Source organism: Oncorhynchus keta, chromosome 10 (genome assembly GCF_023373465.1).
Source record: "Oncorhynchus keta strain PuntledgeMale-10-30-2019 chromosome 10, Oket_V2, whole genome shotgun sequence".
In the NCBI taxonomy this organism is placed as follows: Eukaryota; Metazoa; Chordata; class Actinopteri; order Salmoniformes; family Salmonidae; genus Oncorhynchus; species Oncorhynchus keta.
The window spans coordinates 118081-133232 of record NC_068430.1 but is presented as its reverse complement, the minus strand read 5'-3'; the positions used below and the strand labels follow the sequence as shown (position 1 = coordinate 133232).

General features: G+C 38.4%; 1 protein-coding gene across 1 annotated transcript; it reads right to left on the bottom strand.

Moving 5' to 3' along the window:
- Positions 1–1246: 1246 nt before the first annotated feature.
- On the bottom strand, positions 1247–14564 carry LOC118380358 (uncharacterized). The gene is made up of 2 exons (XM_035767340.2): positions 14482–14564; positions 1247–2183 (listed from the first exon to the last, which is right to left on the bottom strand). The coding sequence occupies exon 2, from the start codon at positions 2123–2125 to the stop codon at positions 1247–1249; it is 879 nt and encodes a 292-aa protein (XP_035623233.2). The 5' UTR covers positions 2126–2183; positions 14482–14564.
- Positions 14565–15152: the final 588 nt, after the last annotated feature.

The following is a 15152-nucleotide window of genomic DNA, read 5'->3' as shown; positions in this document are numbered from 1 at the left end:
TAACAAAAACCTTAAACTTAACCCATTCCTTAATTTGACTGTACTTTTGTTCTGCAACTTCTGGGATGGTGAAAATGTTAAATTAAATCCAGATGAAGACGCAGCAAGCCAATACAAATAAAACACTAAAGAGTTGCTAAACCAGAATTATGGATGTTTCACAAATGGCACCCTATTCAGTCCATTACATTTGATCAGAACCCTATGGGACCCGGGTCAAAAGTAGTGCACTATAAAGGGAAAAGGGTGCCATTTGGGACAGGACCCGTGAAGTAGGCTACCCTTGATGGACTGTACCAATACAACACAACATGTTCAAAACTTAAAATAAGTCATGGAAACAACATATCTGAGACCATTCAACTAAACTAATGATGAAAGATTATATTATATGAAAGATGGATCACAAAACACTTTGTGGCAACTTCCTCAGTTAGCACCGATGCAAAGTTAGCGTCCGATCTAAAACTAATATCTGTGTTTCCAATTTTCAAAAGTCTGGAATAATTCTGCAATCCAGGTTGAATAAAATACTTCATAGATGAAGAGGGTGGTTGATGATGCTATTAAATGCTTTGCCCAGAGAAAATATAATTATATATAGAAAAGGAAAAAAAAGCCACTACAAAAATACTATTTATTTTAGTTAAAAAGAATAAGGCCATTTTAAACTTAGTCCTGCAATGGAATTGCTACGATTCAAGTGCTTACATTCAGAAAACACAGAATAAATCTGAGGCCGTCAAAGTTTAAACTCAATGAAACAGTCTAGACTACACAAAAGTAGATAAAAATGGCAAATCAAATGAGTCAGTGACAACAGGAAGAGCTCCATCAAGAGAAGAAGTCTTGTACATTCCTTTCAGGTGACCAAAAATCAGCAAACTGTCGTGTAGGCTAGACCAAATAGGGTAAACATTTGATTTGATTTTTTTGTTCTTGCAAGAAAAGTGGTCCGACAGTGACACCGTTTACCAAATCCATCAGTCCATCCTCAAGGTACAAAACAGAAGCTCGTAAAAAAAAATTTAAAAAAATAAACTAAATGTGCACCATTCTGCACTGTAAGGTCTATGGAGTGTCTGTCAAGCACCACCGTGTGTGTAACTTCTGCGTCAGTTTCTTCAGTCCTGTTGACACGTGAGATCCATGACGTCATCCCGTCGTTGCACAATACAAGAAACATACTTTACTGTAGTCAGACGATGCCGACGTAATGTTCCCCTTCTGGCTCCAACAGTAAAAGTCAAACCTCAGCGTGCTCAGTCGTGTTGCGTATCTGTATCACAGGGGACAGGTTCACCTGCAGGATCCTCTGGGCCTTCCTCCTCAGTTCCTCCACTGTGATGCAGTCGTCCACTTTGACCACCTTCCACCGCAGGCTGTTCTCATCCAGACGACACTCCTCCTGATTGTTCATCGCCCACAGAGACTGGTCGTCCCTCCAGGACCGTCTGTGGTTTGACACGTCAATCTTGTAGTTGTAAACTCCTCGGCCGTTTTGATACATCACTGGGGCGGAGTCTCCGATAAGGGCCCCGTTCCATTCCGGACAGGAGGGATGATACCTTTGACCGACCAATGCCATTGCCTTTTGTGTTCTACCCATGTTCTGCAACGGTATCCCTGAAAGTTGAGAGTGGATCTGTAGTCTCGCGGTGTGGCCTCTCGTCAAACCTGTAATGTTTGTTAGTTTCAGACATTGCTGTATCAGTGGAGGTTCAATAGTCATAACCGGAGGTCGGGAAAAGACAGATCCTTTGTGAGATTCTGATGCACTAGTAGTCCACGATGCGTACTTGTTAGACTCCTTCTTCTTCTTCCTTCCCCTCTTCTTGCCTGTCCTTGAGCCCTTGCTAGTCGTGTCTGTACAGCACATCTCTTCTGGTAGTGTTCTGGCTGTACAGGATCTATATCCATAAACATCTTTGCTTCGTAGCACTGTGGGCTTGTGGCCTTCTTCTTTAAGCCCTTGGAGAAAGGTTACTAGTTCCTCGGTGTCCGAGAGATCCTTTGACATGGGGTTGAGGATCTGTAATGTCTCTAGAAGGACAGTCTGTCCAGCCGAGGCGATTCTGGACCAGGAGTTGACGGCCTTCTCCACAATCGGGTCTGTGTAATTCATGACATCTGCCTTGAGGTAAAATGTTTGAGAGCTCCCGAAGTCTGTCTTGCTTTTCACCCTGTTGAGAGAATTGAGAGTAGCAGTTTCCAATAAAAAAATAATAATTGAGAAGACAAACTAAAAACTAATGCATGCTTACTGCTGTAGGCTGGAAAGGGTTCCTAAATGGGATCACTTTTATGGGTTGGGACTGAATTCAAGCACTTATTTCAATGGCAAAAGAAGAAACAATGTGACTATCTGCACAAACATGTACGAAAGCTAAACATAAGCAGACTTGGCTTTCCAAGCCATAAATAACTTAATTGTTTAGCTAGTAGGGATGGGCACAAGTACTCGGTCAAGGTTTGTATTCAGTTACCAATGAGTACTTAACATTCTCAAATGCAACCAATTAGCAAGTTGATATAACATTTCAAACAGGGATTGACACAAAGGGTTGCCTTTTTGCCTGAGCAAAGTAAACTGAGCAGTCATGCAAGTTGAGCATGCGCTGAGGTTGCCCTATTGGACAGGTGACACAAAGACAAACCGAGGTGGGGGGGTGCAAAGAATTACAGTAGCCTAAAGCTGATCTTTCTGGTTCCCCAGTATTGTAAGTGAAAGACCGACAATGTATGGCAGTTGAGCAAGTTGAGCTTGCTCTGATTTTTTTTTTCTTCTTCCATAGAGTTAAATAGAGTTAAACCAAAATACCTAGAATCCGGTTCCTCCTCTGAAAGGAAGGCAATATTGTATATGGCATTTCTGCATGTAAATAGCTAGTCATAATAATTTACGGGCAAGTGATCATAATCTTCAGGCAAGTGAAAAATACTCCCGACTTGCCTGACAAAAAACAAATGTGTTAGAAGAATGTCAAATATAAAATATATATTAATTTAAGTAGCCACCCTTTACATTGATATCTTCGCAACACTTGACATTCTCAACCAGATACATGAGGTAGTCACCTGGAATGCATTTAGATTGGCAGGTGTGCCTTGTTAAAAGTTAATTCCACAAGTTTCTTTCCTTCTTAATGCGTTTGAGGCAAATCAGTTGTGTTGTGACAAGGTAGGGCTGGTATACAGAAGATACCCCTATTTGGTAAAAGACTAAGTCCATATTATGAACAGCTCGAATAAGCAAAGAGAAACGACAGTCCATCATTACTTTAAGACATGGTCTGTCAATCCGGAACATTTCAAGAACTTTAAATGTTTCTTCAAATGCAGTCGCAAAAACCATCAAGCGTTATGAAACTGGCTCTCACGAGGACCGCCACAGGAAAGGAAGACCCAGAGTTACCTCTGCTACAGAGGATAAGTTCATTAGAGTTACCAGCCTCAGAAATTGCAGCCCAAATAAATGCTTCAGAGTTCAAGTAACAGACATTAACATCAACTGTTCAGAGGAGACTGTGTGAATCAGGCCTTCATGGTCAAATTGCTGCAAAGAAAACACTACTAAAGGACACCAATAAGAAGAAGAGATTTGGTTGGGCCAAGAAACACAAGCAATGGACATTAGACCGGTGGAAATCTGCCCTTTGGTCTGATGAGTCCAAATTGGAGATTTTTGGCCATGGTCTTTGTGAGAAGCAGAGTAGGTGAACAGATGATCTCCGCATGCGTGGTTCCCACCATGAAGCATAGAGGTGTGATGTTGCTTTGCTGGTGACACTGTCAGTTAATTCATTTGAATTCAAGGCACACTTAATAAGCATTGCTACCACAGCATTCTGCATCAAGTGGGACTATCATTTGTTTTTCAACAGGACAATGACCAGACACAACTCCAAGCTGTGTAAGGGCTATTTGACCAAGACAGAGTGCTGCATCAGATGACCTGGCCTCCACAATCACCTGACCTCAACCCAATTGAGATGTTTTGGGATGAGTTGGACTGCAGAGTGAAGGAAAAGCAGCCAACAAGTGGTCAGCATATATGGGAACTCCTTCAAGATTGTTGGAAAAGCATTCCAGGTGAAGCTGGTTGAGAGAATACCAAGAGTGTGCAAAGCTGTAAAGGCAAAGGGTGGCTACTTTGAAGAATCTAAAATATATTTTTATTTGTTTAAAACTTTTTTTGGTTACTACATGATTCCATGTGTTATTTCACAGTTTTGATGTCTTCACTATTATTCTACAATGTAGAAAATAGTAAAAATGAAGAAAAACCCTTGAATGAGTAGTTGTGTCCAAACTGTTGACTGGTAATATAAATACACAGTGCCGTCTGAAAGTATTCAGACCCCCTTGACTTTTCCACATTTTATTCTAAAAATTATTACATTAAAAAAAAAAAAAATTCTCAGCAATCGACACACATCACCCCCTAATGACAAAGCCAAAATAGCTTAAGAAATTTCCACATTTGTTAATTAAAAAAAAAAAATATATATATATATATATATATCTTATTCACATTAGTATTCAGTCCATTTGTTATGAGACTTGGAATTGAGCTCAAGTGAATCCGGTTTCCATTGATCATTCTTGAGAAGTTTCTACAACTTGGAGTCCACCTGTGGCAAATGTAAATGATTGGACATGATTTGGAAAGGCACACGCACCTGTCTATACAAGGTCCCACAGTTGACAGTACATGTCAGAGGAAAAACAAAGCCACGAGGTCAAAGGAATTCTCTGTAGACCACCCGAGACAGGATTGTGTCAAGGCACAGATCTGGGGAAGGGTACCAAAACAGTGACCTCCATAATTCTTAAATGTTAGCAGTTTGGAACTACTAAGACTCTTCCTAGAGCTGCCCGGCCAAACTGAGCAACCGGAGGAGAGGGGCCTTGGTCAGATTGGTGACCAAGAACCCGATGGTTTGTGTAGATGGGAGAAACTTCCAGAAGGACCATTTCTGCAGCACTCCACCAATCAGGCCTTTATGGTAGAGTGACCAGACGAAAGCAATTCCCCAGTAAAAAAAGGCACATGACAGCCAGCTTATAGTTTGCTAAAAGGCACCTAAATTGTCTTAGACCATGAGAAACAAGATTCTGTGGTCTGATGATACCAAGATTGAACTCTGCCCTGAATGCCAAGTGTCACGTCTGGAGGAAACCTGGCACCATCCTTACGGTGAGGCATGGTGGTGGCAGCATCATGCTGTGGGGATGTTTTTCAGCGGAAAAGACTGGGAGGCTAGTCAGGATCGAGGGTAAGATGAACGAAGCAAAGTACAGAGAGATCCTTGATTAAAACCTTCCCCAGAGCACTCAGGACCTCCAACTGGGGTGAAGGTTCACCTTCCAACAGGACAACGACCCTAAGCTCACAGCCAAGACAATGCAGGAGTGGCTTCGGGACAAGTCTCTGAATGTCCATGAGTGGCCCTGCCAGAGCCTGGACTTGAACCTGATCGAACATCTCTGGAGAGACATGAAAATAGCTGTGCAGTGACGCTCCCCATGTAACCTGACAGAGCTTGAGAGGATCTTGTAGCGTCATACCCAAGAAGACTGGAGGCTGTAATCGCTGCCAAAGGTGCTTCAACAAAGTACTGATTAAAAGGATCTGAATACTTATGCAAATGTGATATTTTTGTTGAAATTAGCAGACATTTCCACAAACCTGTTTTTGCTTTGTCATTATGGGGTATTGTGATGTCATTATGGGGTATTGTGTGAAGATTGATAAGGGAATAAATTATTTAATCCATTTTAGAATTAGGCTGTAACCTAACAAAATGTGGAAAAAGTCAAGGGGTCTGAATACTTTCCAAAGGCACTGTATGTATGCATGTTCCAATAGTTCCTTTGAAAAGTATTCAGACCCCTTGACTTTTTCCACATTTTGTTAGGTTACAGCCAAATTCTAAAATGGATTAAACATTTACATTTTCCTTTATTATATTCTACTACCACCGCTCCCCTAATTGGAATAAACTAAATGAACCCTTCTACTTCCAGTTAATACGTACTATATACATTTTACTGACTATTTTAGAATAGTTATATTTGGTTTGTTTTAAGTCCTGGTCTTCATTTCTGATGTCAATCCTGTTCGATTTTTATTTTCCATTTATTTTTTAAAATGTTTGGTTAAAGGTTCTGAACCTATATGCATTTTATGGACACAGTATATTTAGTCATCTTGGTTATTATAGTCCCGCCCTTCAGCTACATTCAACCCCTCCCATCTGTCTCTCAACACCATCCAGTCCCTTCAGCTCCATTCAACCCCTCCCATCTGTCTCTCAACACCATCCAGTCCCTTCAGCTCCATTCAACCCCTCCCATCTCTCCATCCAGTCCCTTCAGCTCCATTCAACCCCTCCCATTTCTCTCCATCCAGTCCCTTCAGCTCCATTCAACCCCTCCCATCTGTCTCTCAACACCATCCAGTCCCTTCAGCTCCATTCAACCCCTCCCATCTGTCTCTCAACACCATCCAGTCCCTTCAGCTCCATTCAACCCCTCCCATCTGTCTCAACACCATCCAGTCCCTTCAGCTCCATTCAACCCCTCCCACAATTTTTTGGTCCCGAAATTAAATTGGTGCACTTTTTTTATTGATCACATTTTCTTTAACCAATTGTGGTCTTTAATACAGGGCCGATAGACAAGTTCCTTACTTTTTCCCCTTTCCACTTGCCTCTTCCATTTTTGCAGTAATGCTGCAATTAGTTGGTTGTCATTTTGGGTAGAGCAGATATTTCCATATCTATGTGTTAGCTGCATGTGTGACATAACACCACCAGTCTTATTTATTATATCATTTACAAAGATTCTACCATTTTTAAATCAATTAAGTATATTTCAGTTTAAATCACAATATTTGCTGTATTATTGGATCTGCCTATTCTGGTGGATTAAACTGAAATTGCAACCAACTTTCTATGGCTGGTTTTAATATTTGTCCATATTTTGGAGATTATTTCATTTTCAAATAACCTAAAGTGAGAGGTTGTAATCTGAATAAAGGGAAAAGGCCATTCTTGAACATGCACTAAGAAATTCTTACCATAACTTACTAGAGAACCAGTTTGGATTTAAGTATAACTTTTGTATGACTGACGCCTTTAGTGAGAGGTCTAATGCTTTAATATTTAATCATTTCTGCCCCCACCGGAATTCATATATTAATTATATAAATAGGCCCTTTTAAATTTTGTCTGACTTACCATTCCGAATTAAATTGAATATTTTTTGCTCATAAAATAATAAAAGCAGGTCACTAGGTGTAGGCAAAACCACAAGCAAACAGGTCAAATGTGATATGACTAAAGAGTTAATCAGGGTAAACTGGGATATGACTAAAGAGTTAATCAGGGTAAACTGTGATATAACTAAAGAGTTAATCAGGGTGATTTTTCCACAAATAGACAGGTATTTTCCTTTCCATGTTAGCCAAAGCTTCTCTTTCTGCTAACTTTCTATAAAAATTAATTGAGTGAGAATTTGTTGTATCCAGAGTATATCCACATCGCCATCAGACCATTTTATTGGTAAACTACATGGTTATGTCAAAGTTGTATTTTTTTGTTGTCTAATATGCATTTATAATTTGGTTGTAATCCGGAGAGGTTTGAAAAAGTATCTAGATCCTCTATGAGGCGGTGGAGCTGAAGGGGTCATTGTATGGTGTTAAGCCCTGAATTTCTAATCCTTTAAGAATATTGTTGGACCTGATTTTAACAGCTAACATTTCGATGGCAATATAAATAGATATGTCAATTGTGGACAACCTTGTTTTACTCCTCTTGAGAGTTTAAAACTTTGAGAAGTAGCCATTATTTACTATTTTACACCTATGGTTACTATACATGACTTAAACACATTTTATAAGATATTCTCCTAAATGTAAATGTTCTAGGCATTTATATATAAACTCCAGTCATAGTTTATTAATCTGCCTTTTCAAAGTCAGCTATGAAAACCAGGCCTGGTTTCCCCAGATGCTAATATATGCATATTATTATTGGATAGAAAACCATTTCTAAAACTGTTTGAATTATGTCGGAGTATAACATACCTCATATGGCAGGCAAAAAAATAAAAAAAACGGAGAAAAAAAATCCAAACAGGAAGTGGGAAATCTGAGGTTTGTAGTTTTTCCAACTCAGCCCCTATAAAATACACAGTGGGATATGGGTCAAGCTGCACTTCCTAAGGCTTCCACTAGATGTCAACCGTCTTTAGAACGTTGTTTCAGGCTTCTCCTGTGAAGGGGGGCCGGATGGGATATATATATATGGGACTAAGGGGTCTGCCTGCAGCCTCGTTCTCAGTCACGCGGTTTCACATGAGAGGTATCTCTCGTTCCATTGCTTTTCTACAGACAATGGAATTCTCCGGTTGGAACATTATTGAACATTTATGATAAAAACATAAGTTTATCTAAAGTTTCGATGCATAACACTTGAATTTTCATCAACATTTACAATGAGTATTTCTGTGAATTCATGTGGCTCTCTGCAAAAATCACTGCATGTTTTGGAACTACTGAATGTAACGATGGTGCCGCTAGTGGAACCCCAGTCCTAGGCAGGTTAAGAATCAGTACATTCATTTAAACAAATAACCTTAAATTCATTACATTATATTATTATATTATTATTATTTACATTTTCATCTCATATCAAAATGAAAAACAAACTAGTAAAATGTTATTTTTCAAAATCTCAACTGTGTTTGTATATTCTCCCGTACAATAATCTCACTGCAGTTTGTATATTCTCCCGTACAATAATCTCACTGCAGTTTGTATATTCTCCCGTACAATAATCTCACTGCAGTTTGTATATTCTCCCATACAATAATCTCACTGCAGTTTGTATATTCTCCCGTACAATAATCTCACTGCAGTTTGTATATTCTCCCATACAATAATCTCACTGCAGATACAATAATCTCACTGCAGTTTGTATATTCTCCCGTACAATAATCTCACTGCAGTTTGTATATTCTCCCATACAATAATCTCACTGCAGTTTGTATATTCTCCCATACAATAATCTCACTGCAGTTTGTATATTCTCCCATACAATAATCTCACTGCAGTTTGTATATTCTCCCATACAATAATCTCACTGCAGTTTGTATATTCTCCCATACAATAATCTCACTGCAGTTTGTATATTCTCCCATACAATAATCTCACTGCAGTTTGTATATTCTCCCATACAATAATCTCACTGCAGTTTGTATATTCTCCCATACAATAATCTCACTGCAGTTTGTATATTCTCCCATACAATAATCTCACTGCAGTTTGTATATTCTCCCATACAATAATCTCACTGCAGTTTGTATATTCTCCCGTACAATAATCTCACTGCAGTTTGTATATTCTCCCATACAATAATCTCACTGCAGTTTGTATATTCTCCCGTACAATAATCTCACTGCAGTTTGTATATTCTCCCATACAATAATCTCACTGCAGTTTGTATATTCTCCCATACAATAATCTCACTGCAGTTTGTATATTCTCCCGTACAATAATCTCACTGCAGTTTGTATATTCTCCCATACAATAATCTCACTGCAGATACAATAATCTCACTGCAGTTTGTATATTCTCCCATACAATAATCTCACTGCAGTTTGTATATTCTCCCATACAATAATCTCACTGCAGTTTGTATATTCTCCCGTACAATAATCTCACTGCAGTTTGTATATTCCCCCATACAATAATCTCACTGCAGTTTGTATATTCTCCCGTACAATAATCTCACTGCAGTTTGCGAACCCATGGGGTCCTCAGTCAACAAGAAGGGTGTGAACGGCTTGTGTCAGCCCATAGAAATGGACGTGGCAGCGCATGAGATGCTGGAAGGGGACCCTGAGAGAAAAGTTTGGGAACCCCTGATCTAGCATAGTTTCTTCCAAAAAAAAATAAAAAATCAAGCTTCGCTTTCTTATTAACAGTAGAGAGAATCCCCTCCTGGATCTAGAGCCTTGCTGTGTAATATTTTTTATTTTTTTTACAGAAAACTGTATAGCATTTTTGAGTTACTTGTATAATTTTAAGCTGGGATGTCTGTTCTGCAAATAGCTTAGGTCTGACTGTATAAAAAAAAAATGTCTGCAATGTGCTTGTTAGCATTCTCTATGGGATTTTACATGTACATAGGGATAGAAAATGTCACCCCTTGTGTTCAGTGCCGGTATTACCAAATATCTCAGTATGGCACTAGGTCGGTATAAAAAAAATGGTATGGCAATCTGGATACCGCTAAACCTAAATGTTAGTGTTAAATTCAGTGATACCCGATCCCTAAACTAGATAATGAGAAAACAATCCCTACTCGATCCCTAACCATAACCTAGTTAATGAGAAAACAATCCCTACTCAGCCCTAACTCAAGTGTTGGGCCTGTCGAGCTCAGTAGAAACAACAGGATTAGATATCCGCTCTTGGGGCGGGGGTTGTCATTCAGAGACATGTCCGAAACGAACACGTCTGGACTCTCTTTAATAACAATCAACTGCTCTCGTCAATATATTATTATTATTATATTATTATTATTATTATATTATTATAATTATTATAATAATTATTATAATTATTATTATAATTATTATTATTATAATTATTATTATAATTATTATTATAATAATTATTATTATAATTATTATATTATTATTATATTATTATTATTATTATAATTATTATTATTATTATATTATTATTATTATTATTATTATTATATTATTATATTATTATTATTATTATATTATTATTATATTATTATTATTATTATTATTATTATTATTATTATTATTATATTATTATTATTATTATAATAATATTATAATAATATAATAATAATATTATATTATTATAATTATTATATTATTATTATTATTATTATTATTATTATTATTATTATTATTATTATTATTATTATTAGTTCATCTGGTAAAAGGACTGTTTTCAGTTGGCTAAATGATTTATATCATTACGACGCCCTCCCAGCCAACTTGACAACTGTGTGAAGCATTGGAGTCAACATGGACTAACATCCCTGTAAATGCTTTCAACACCTTGTCGAGTCCACGCCCTGACGAATTAAGGCTGTTCTGAGGGCAAAGAGGGGGTGCAACTCAATATAAGGAAGGTGTTCCTAATGTTTAGTACAGTGCCTTGCAAAAAATATTCACCCCCGTGGCATTTTTCCTATTTTGTTACATTACAACCTGTAATTTAAATAGATTTTTATTTGGATTTCATGTAATGGACAGACACAAAAGAGTCCAAATTGGTGAAATGGAAAAACGTGTCAAACAATTACAAAAAATTACAAACAGAAAAGTGGTGCGTGTATATGTATTCACCCCCTTAGCCTTGAAGCCCCTAAATAAGATCTGGTGCAACTAATTACCTCCAGAAGACACACAATTAGTTAAAATAAAGTCCACCTGTGTGCAATCTAAGTGTCACATGATCTGTCACATGATCTCAGTATATATGGAGCACCATTAAATCCATTATTAAAAAATTGAAAGAATATGGCACCACAACAAACCTGCCAAGAGAGGGCCGCCCACCAAAACTCACGGACCAGGCAAGGAGGACATTAATCAGAGAGGCAACAAAGAGACAGAAGATAACTCTGAAGGAGCTGCAAAGCTCCACAGTGGAGATTGGAGTATCTGTCTATAGGACCACTTTAAGCTGAACACGCCACAGAGCTGGGCTTTATGGAAGAGTGGCCAGAAAAAAGCCATTGAAAGAAAAAAAGAAGCAAGCACATTTGGTGTTCGCCAGAAGGCATTTGGGAATCTCCCCAAACATATGGAAGAAGGTACCTCTGGTCAGACGAGACTAAAATGTAGCTTTTTGACCATCAAGGAAAACGCTATGTCTGGCGCAAACCCAACACCTCTCATTATGCCGAGAACACCATCCCCAGAGTGAAGCATGGTGGTGGCAGCATCATGTTGTGGGGATGTTTTTCATAGGCAGGGACTGGGAAACTGGTCAGAATTGAAGGAATGATGGATGGTGCTAAATACAAGGAAATTCTTGAGGGAAACCTGTTCGTCTTCCAGAGATTTGAGACTGGGACTTAGGTTCACCTTCCAGCAAGACAATGACCCTAAGCATACTGCTTAAGCAACACTCGAGTGGTTTAAGGGGAAACATTTAAACGTCTTGGAATGGCCTAGTCAAAGCCCAGACCTCAATCCAATTGAGAATCTGTGGTATGACTTAAAGATTGCTGTACAGCAGCGGAACCCATCCAACTTGAAGGAGCTGGAGCAGTTTTGCCTTGAAGAATGGCTAAAAATCCCAGTGGCTAGATGTGCCAAGCTTATAGAGACATACCCCAAGATACTTGCAGCTGTAATTGCTGCAAAAGGTGTCTCTACAAAGTATTGACTTTGGTGGGTGAATAGTTCTAGTACACTCAAGTTGTTTTTTAAAATCTTATTTGTTTGTTTCACAATAAAAATATACTGTGCATCTTCAAAGTGGTAGGCATGTTATGTCAATCAAATGATACAACCCCCCCCCCAAAACATTTTTTTTTTTTTTCAAATTGTAAAGCAACAAAATAGGAAAAATGCCAAGGGGGGTGAATACTTTCACAAGGCACTGTATAGTAGTAAAGTATGGTATACCGCAAAGTAGGGCTGTGACAGTCTTGACATTTTTGATGTCTTCATTGGTTATCCAAATGACCACGGCCACCAATATAATCATTCTAATAGCAAAACAGACTAAACATTTGTGTATATTTTTTTTGACAGCTAATTCTGCTCACCTCCGTTCCTGATTGCATGTGCTGCATGGAGGAAGGGGGGGAGCTTTGCCTAGGCAACCGAAGAGTCAGTACAACGCCTTGCTGAAATAAGGAGCAACAAAGTTATTACGTTTTTATATTTACAAAAATACACGCGTCATCTTTTTGACCGCCTTCAATCAGCTGTTTGTTCCACAACATAATACTGAAACGGTACGTTTTTCTCCTCCTATCTCTCCTGATGTTGACGTTAGATGAAAACCAGGCTTACTTTTACTTTGCTGCTTTTGGGTCAAGTTTGTAGACTTGAAGTTAATTTAAAATGTACATTTATTTGTTAAGTTATTTTCATGATGGTCTTCATCAATAATCATTGGGTATACAAATATAAAATGACCTGACAGCGCTAATGTCAAGTGCAGTGAAAATGTGTTATGGTAAAATTCCCTTCTCAGTTAATAATTAGCCTTCAGTCTAGTTTTACTTTAAAAAGGCTTAAATGAGAGTAAACTATATTATTTTCACAAGTATATGAAAACAGACCTCAAATGACAAACTAGGCTAGTTAGCTATATTTATTAACAGTTAGCAGCCACCCCTAAAGTATTTTCTACTAGCTACCATATCACTTTGGTCAATAACATAGTCTTCAAAAAAGTGTCTTGACGACTCAATATTCAATCAAGGGAGGGAAATGTTCACCGTGCTGAATAGGCTGCCAACCAACCGTTTCCCATGCTGTTCCATAGAGATGTAGGCGATGCCGTCTTACAAAAGGTAGTAGGCTATAATGTGAGCATCCTAGTACTAATCAGAGACTACGAAACACAAACTACAAACTCTATGGTGGACCAGTTGTAGCACAGGAAAGCAGTGGGCGCGGCTCACCCCCACAACAGTTGAACAGTGAGATCTAAATATTGATAATTTCAGTGATATAACAAGTTACTTTCGATGGAAAGTAGGCCTAAAATGTTATTTATACCATTACACAAGAACACAAGCTACGCAAATTGGTGATCTTTCGTAATTCTGCCGAGTCACAAATTGAGTTTCTGTATTTTTTGCTAAACTACAGCAGATTGCCATTTTGCGTAGTTAAATTTTACTTTTTGCATGTAGTTTGTTTAGTTTTGCGTAGGGTATAAATTAGGCTTAAACGTAATGGATTACTGTTCTTAGAAGTAACGAGTCGTGAATTATTACACATAACGACCCCAACATTGGTGATAGCGCCCCTTGTGGTATGGAGGAACACCCCCCCCATATGAAAACCTTTGGTAACTCCCATCCCAAAACTAGCTAGTTTTAAATTAAATGTAAATATGACCAAATAAACTTAGTAATAACAGAAAGGGGTTTACAATAAACTACAAACAAAGAAAATCCAATGTATTTTAAAATTAAAATCTCAGTAATAAGACGTAAATTAGACTTCACACAAAGCTAGCTAGCGACAGCCGGGTCACTAGTAGACTGACGTTAACACACACTTCCCTCTCAGTTATCAAGCAACACAGTTTGCTATGCGATTTTGTGTTTCCTTACGCTTTCCCTGCGTTCAACGCGAAATTGGAGCCCAAAATTGGAGGGAAATGTCATTAGATGAAACACTGACAGCTACCAAGAGACGCACATTTTTTAAATCTAAATAAAACCTTACCTTTCAACGGTCTTAAACAAGCATCATTCAGTCCACTGGCAACTGAAGTCTAGATTAAAATGGCTGCAATGGGGCGAATTGACTCAGTGAAAAGAGGCGGGGATAATTTAAAAAAAAAGGAAACTGGGTGGAATGAACACCCATATAAGGAAGAAGGGGCGTTTGTGAACGTTCACCCGTCCAGTAAAAAGGCTGCTTTTTTTAGTTCGGTCAAAGATTGTCTATTATATTGACAAGATATTCGAGTGACCAGTCTAATAATGGCAATAGATGTCCACAAATATGTAAAGCAGGCGGGAGGAGACGAGATCAGGTGGGACCATTCTAGCCAATGAGACGGCAGATACGCGAGTGCACAACAGGCCATAGATATCGGTAGAGGACTCATCTTTGTATCTGTGCCATTATAGCGTCTGTGACAACATGGGCTTCGCAGGGGTTGGAACCGAAATTATTACCCAATCGTTTCGTTTTGAACAGAACCACTATTTTTTTGTTCTGTTACAGTGTTTCTGACCAGCAACATAAAGTTCTGAACCTTTCTGTTCCTTTTTTAACCTGTGAAATCAACCAATTTTTACCTTTAGCTCATTAAATGACTTCACCAATCAGTGCGGATGGAGCAGGCAAGCTAGTTGTTCTCATGCATGATGGACAGAGAAGTGTAGCTT

What these genes read in the sequence shown, in the direction of transcription:
- LOC118380358 (XM_035767340.2), bottom strand. Translation starts at nt 2,125, where the DNA reads ATGAATTACACAGACCCGATTGTGGAGAAGGCCGTCAACTCCTGGTCC.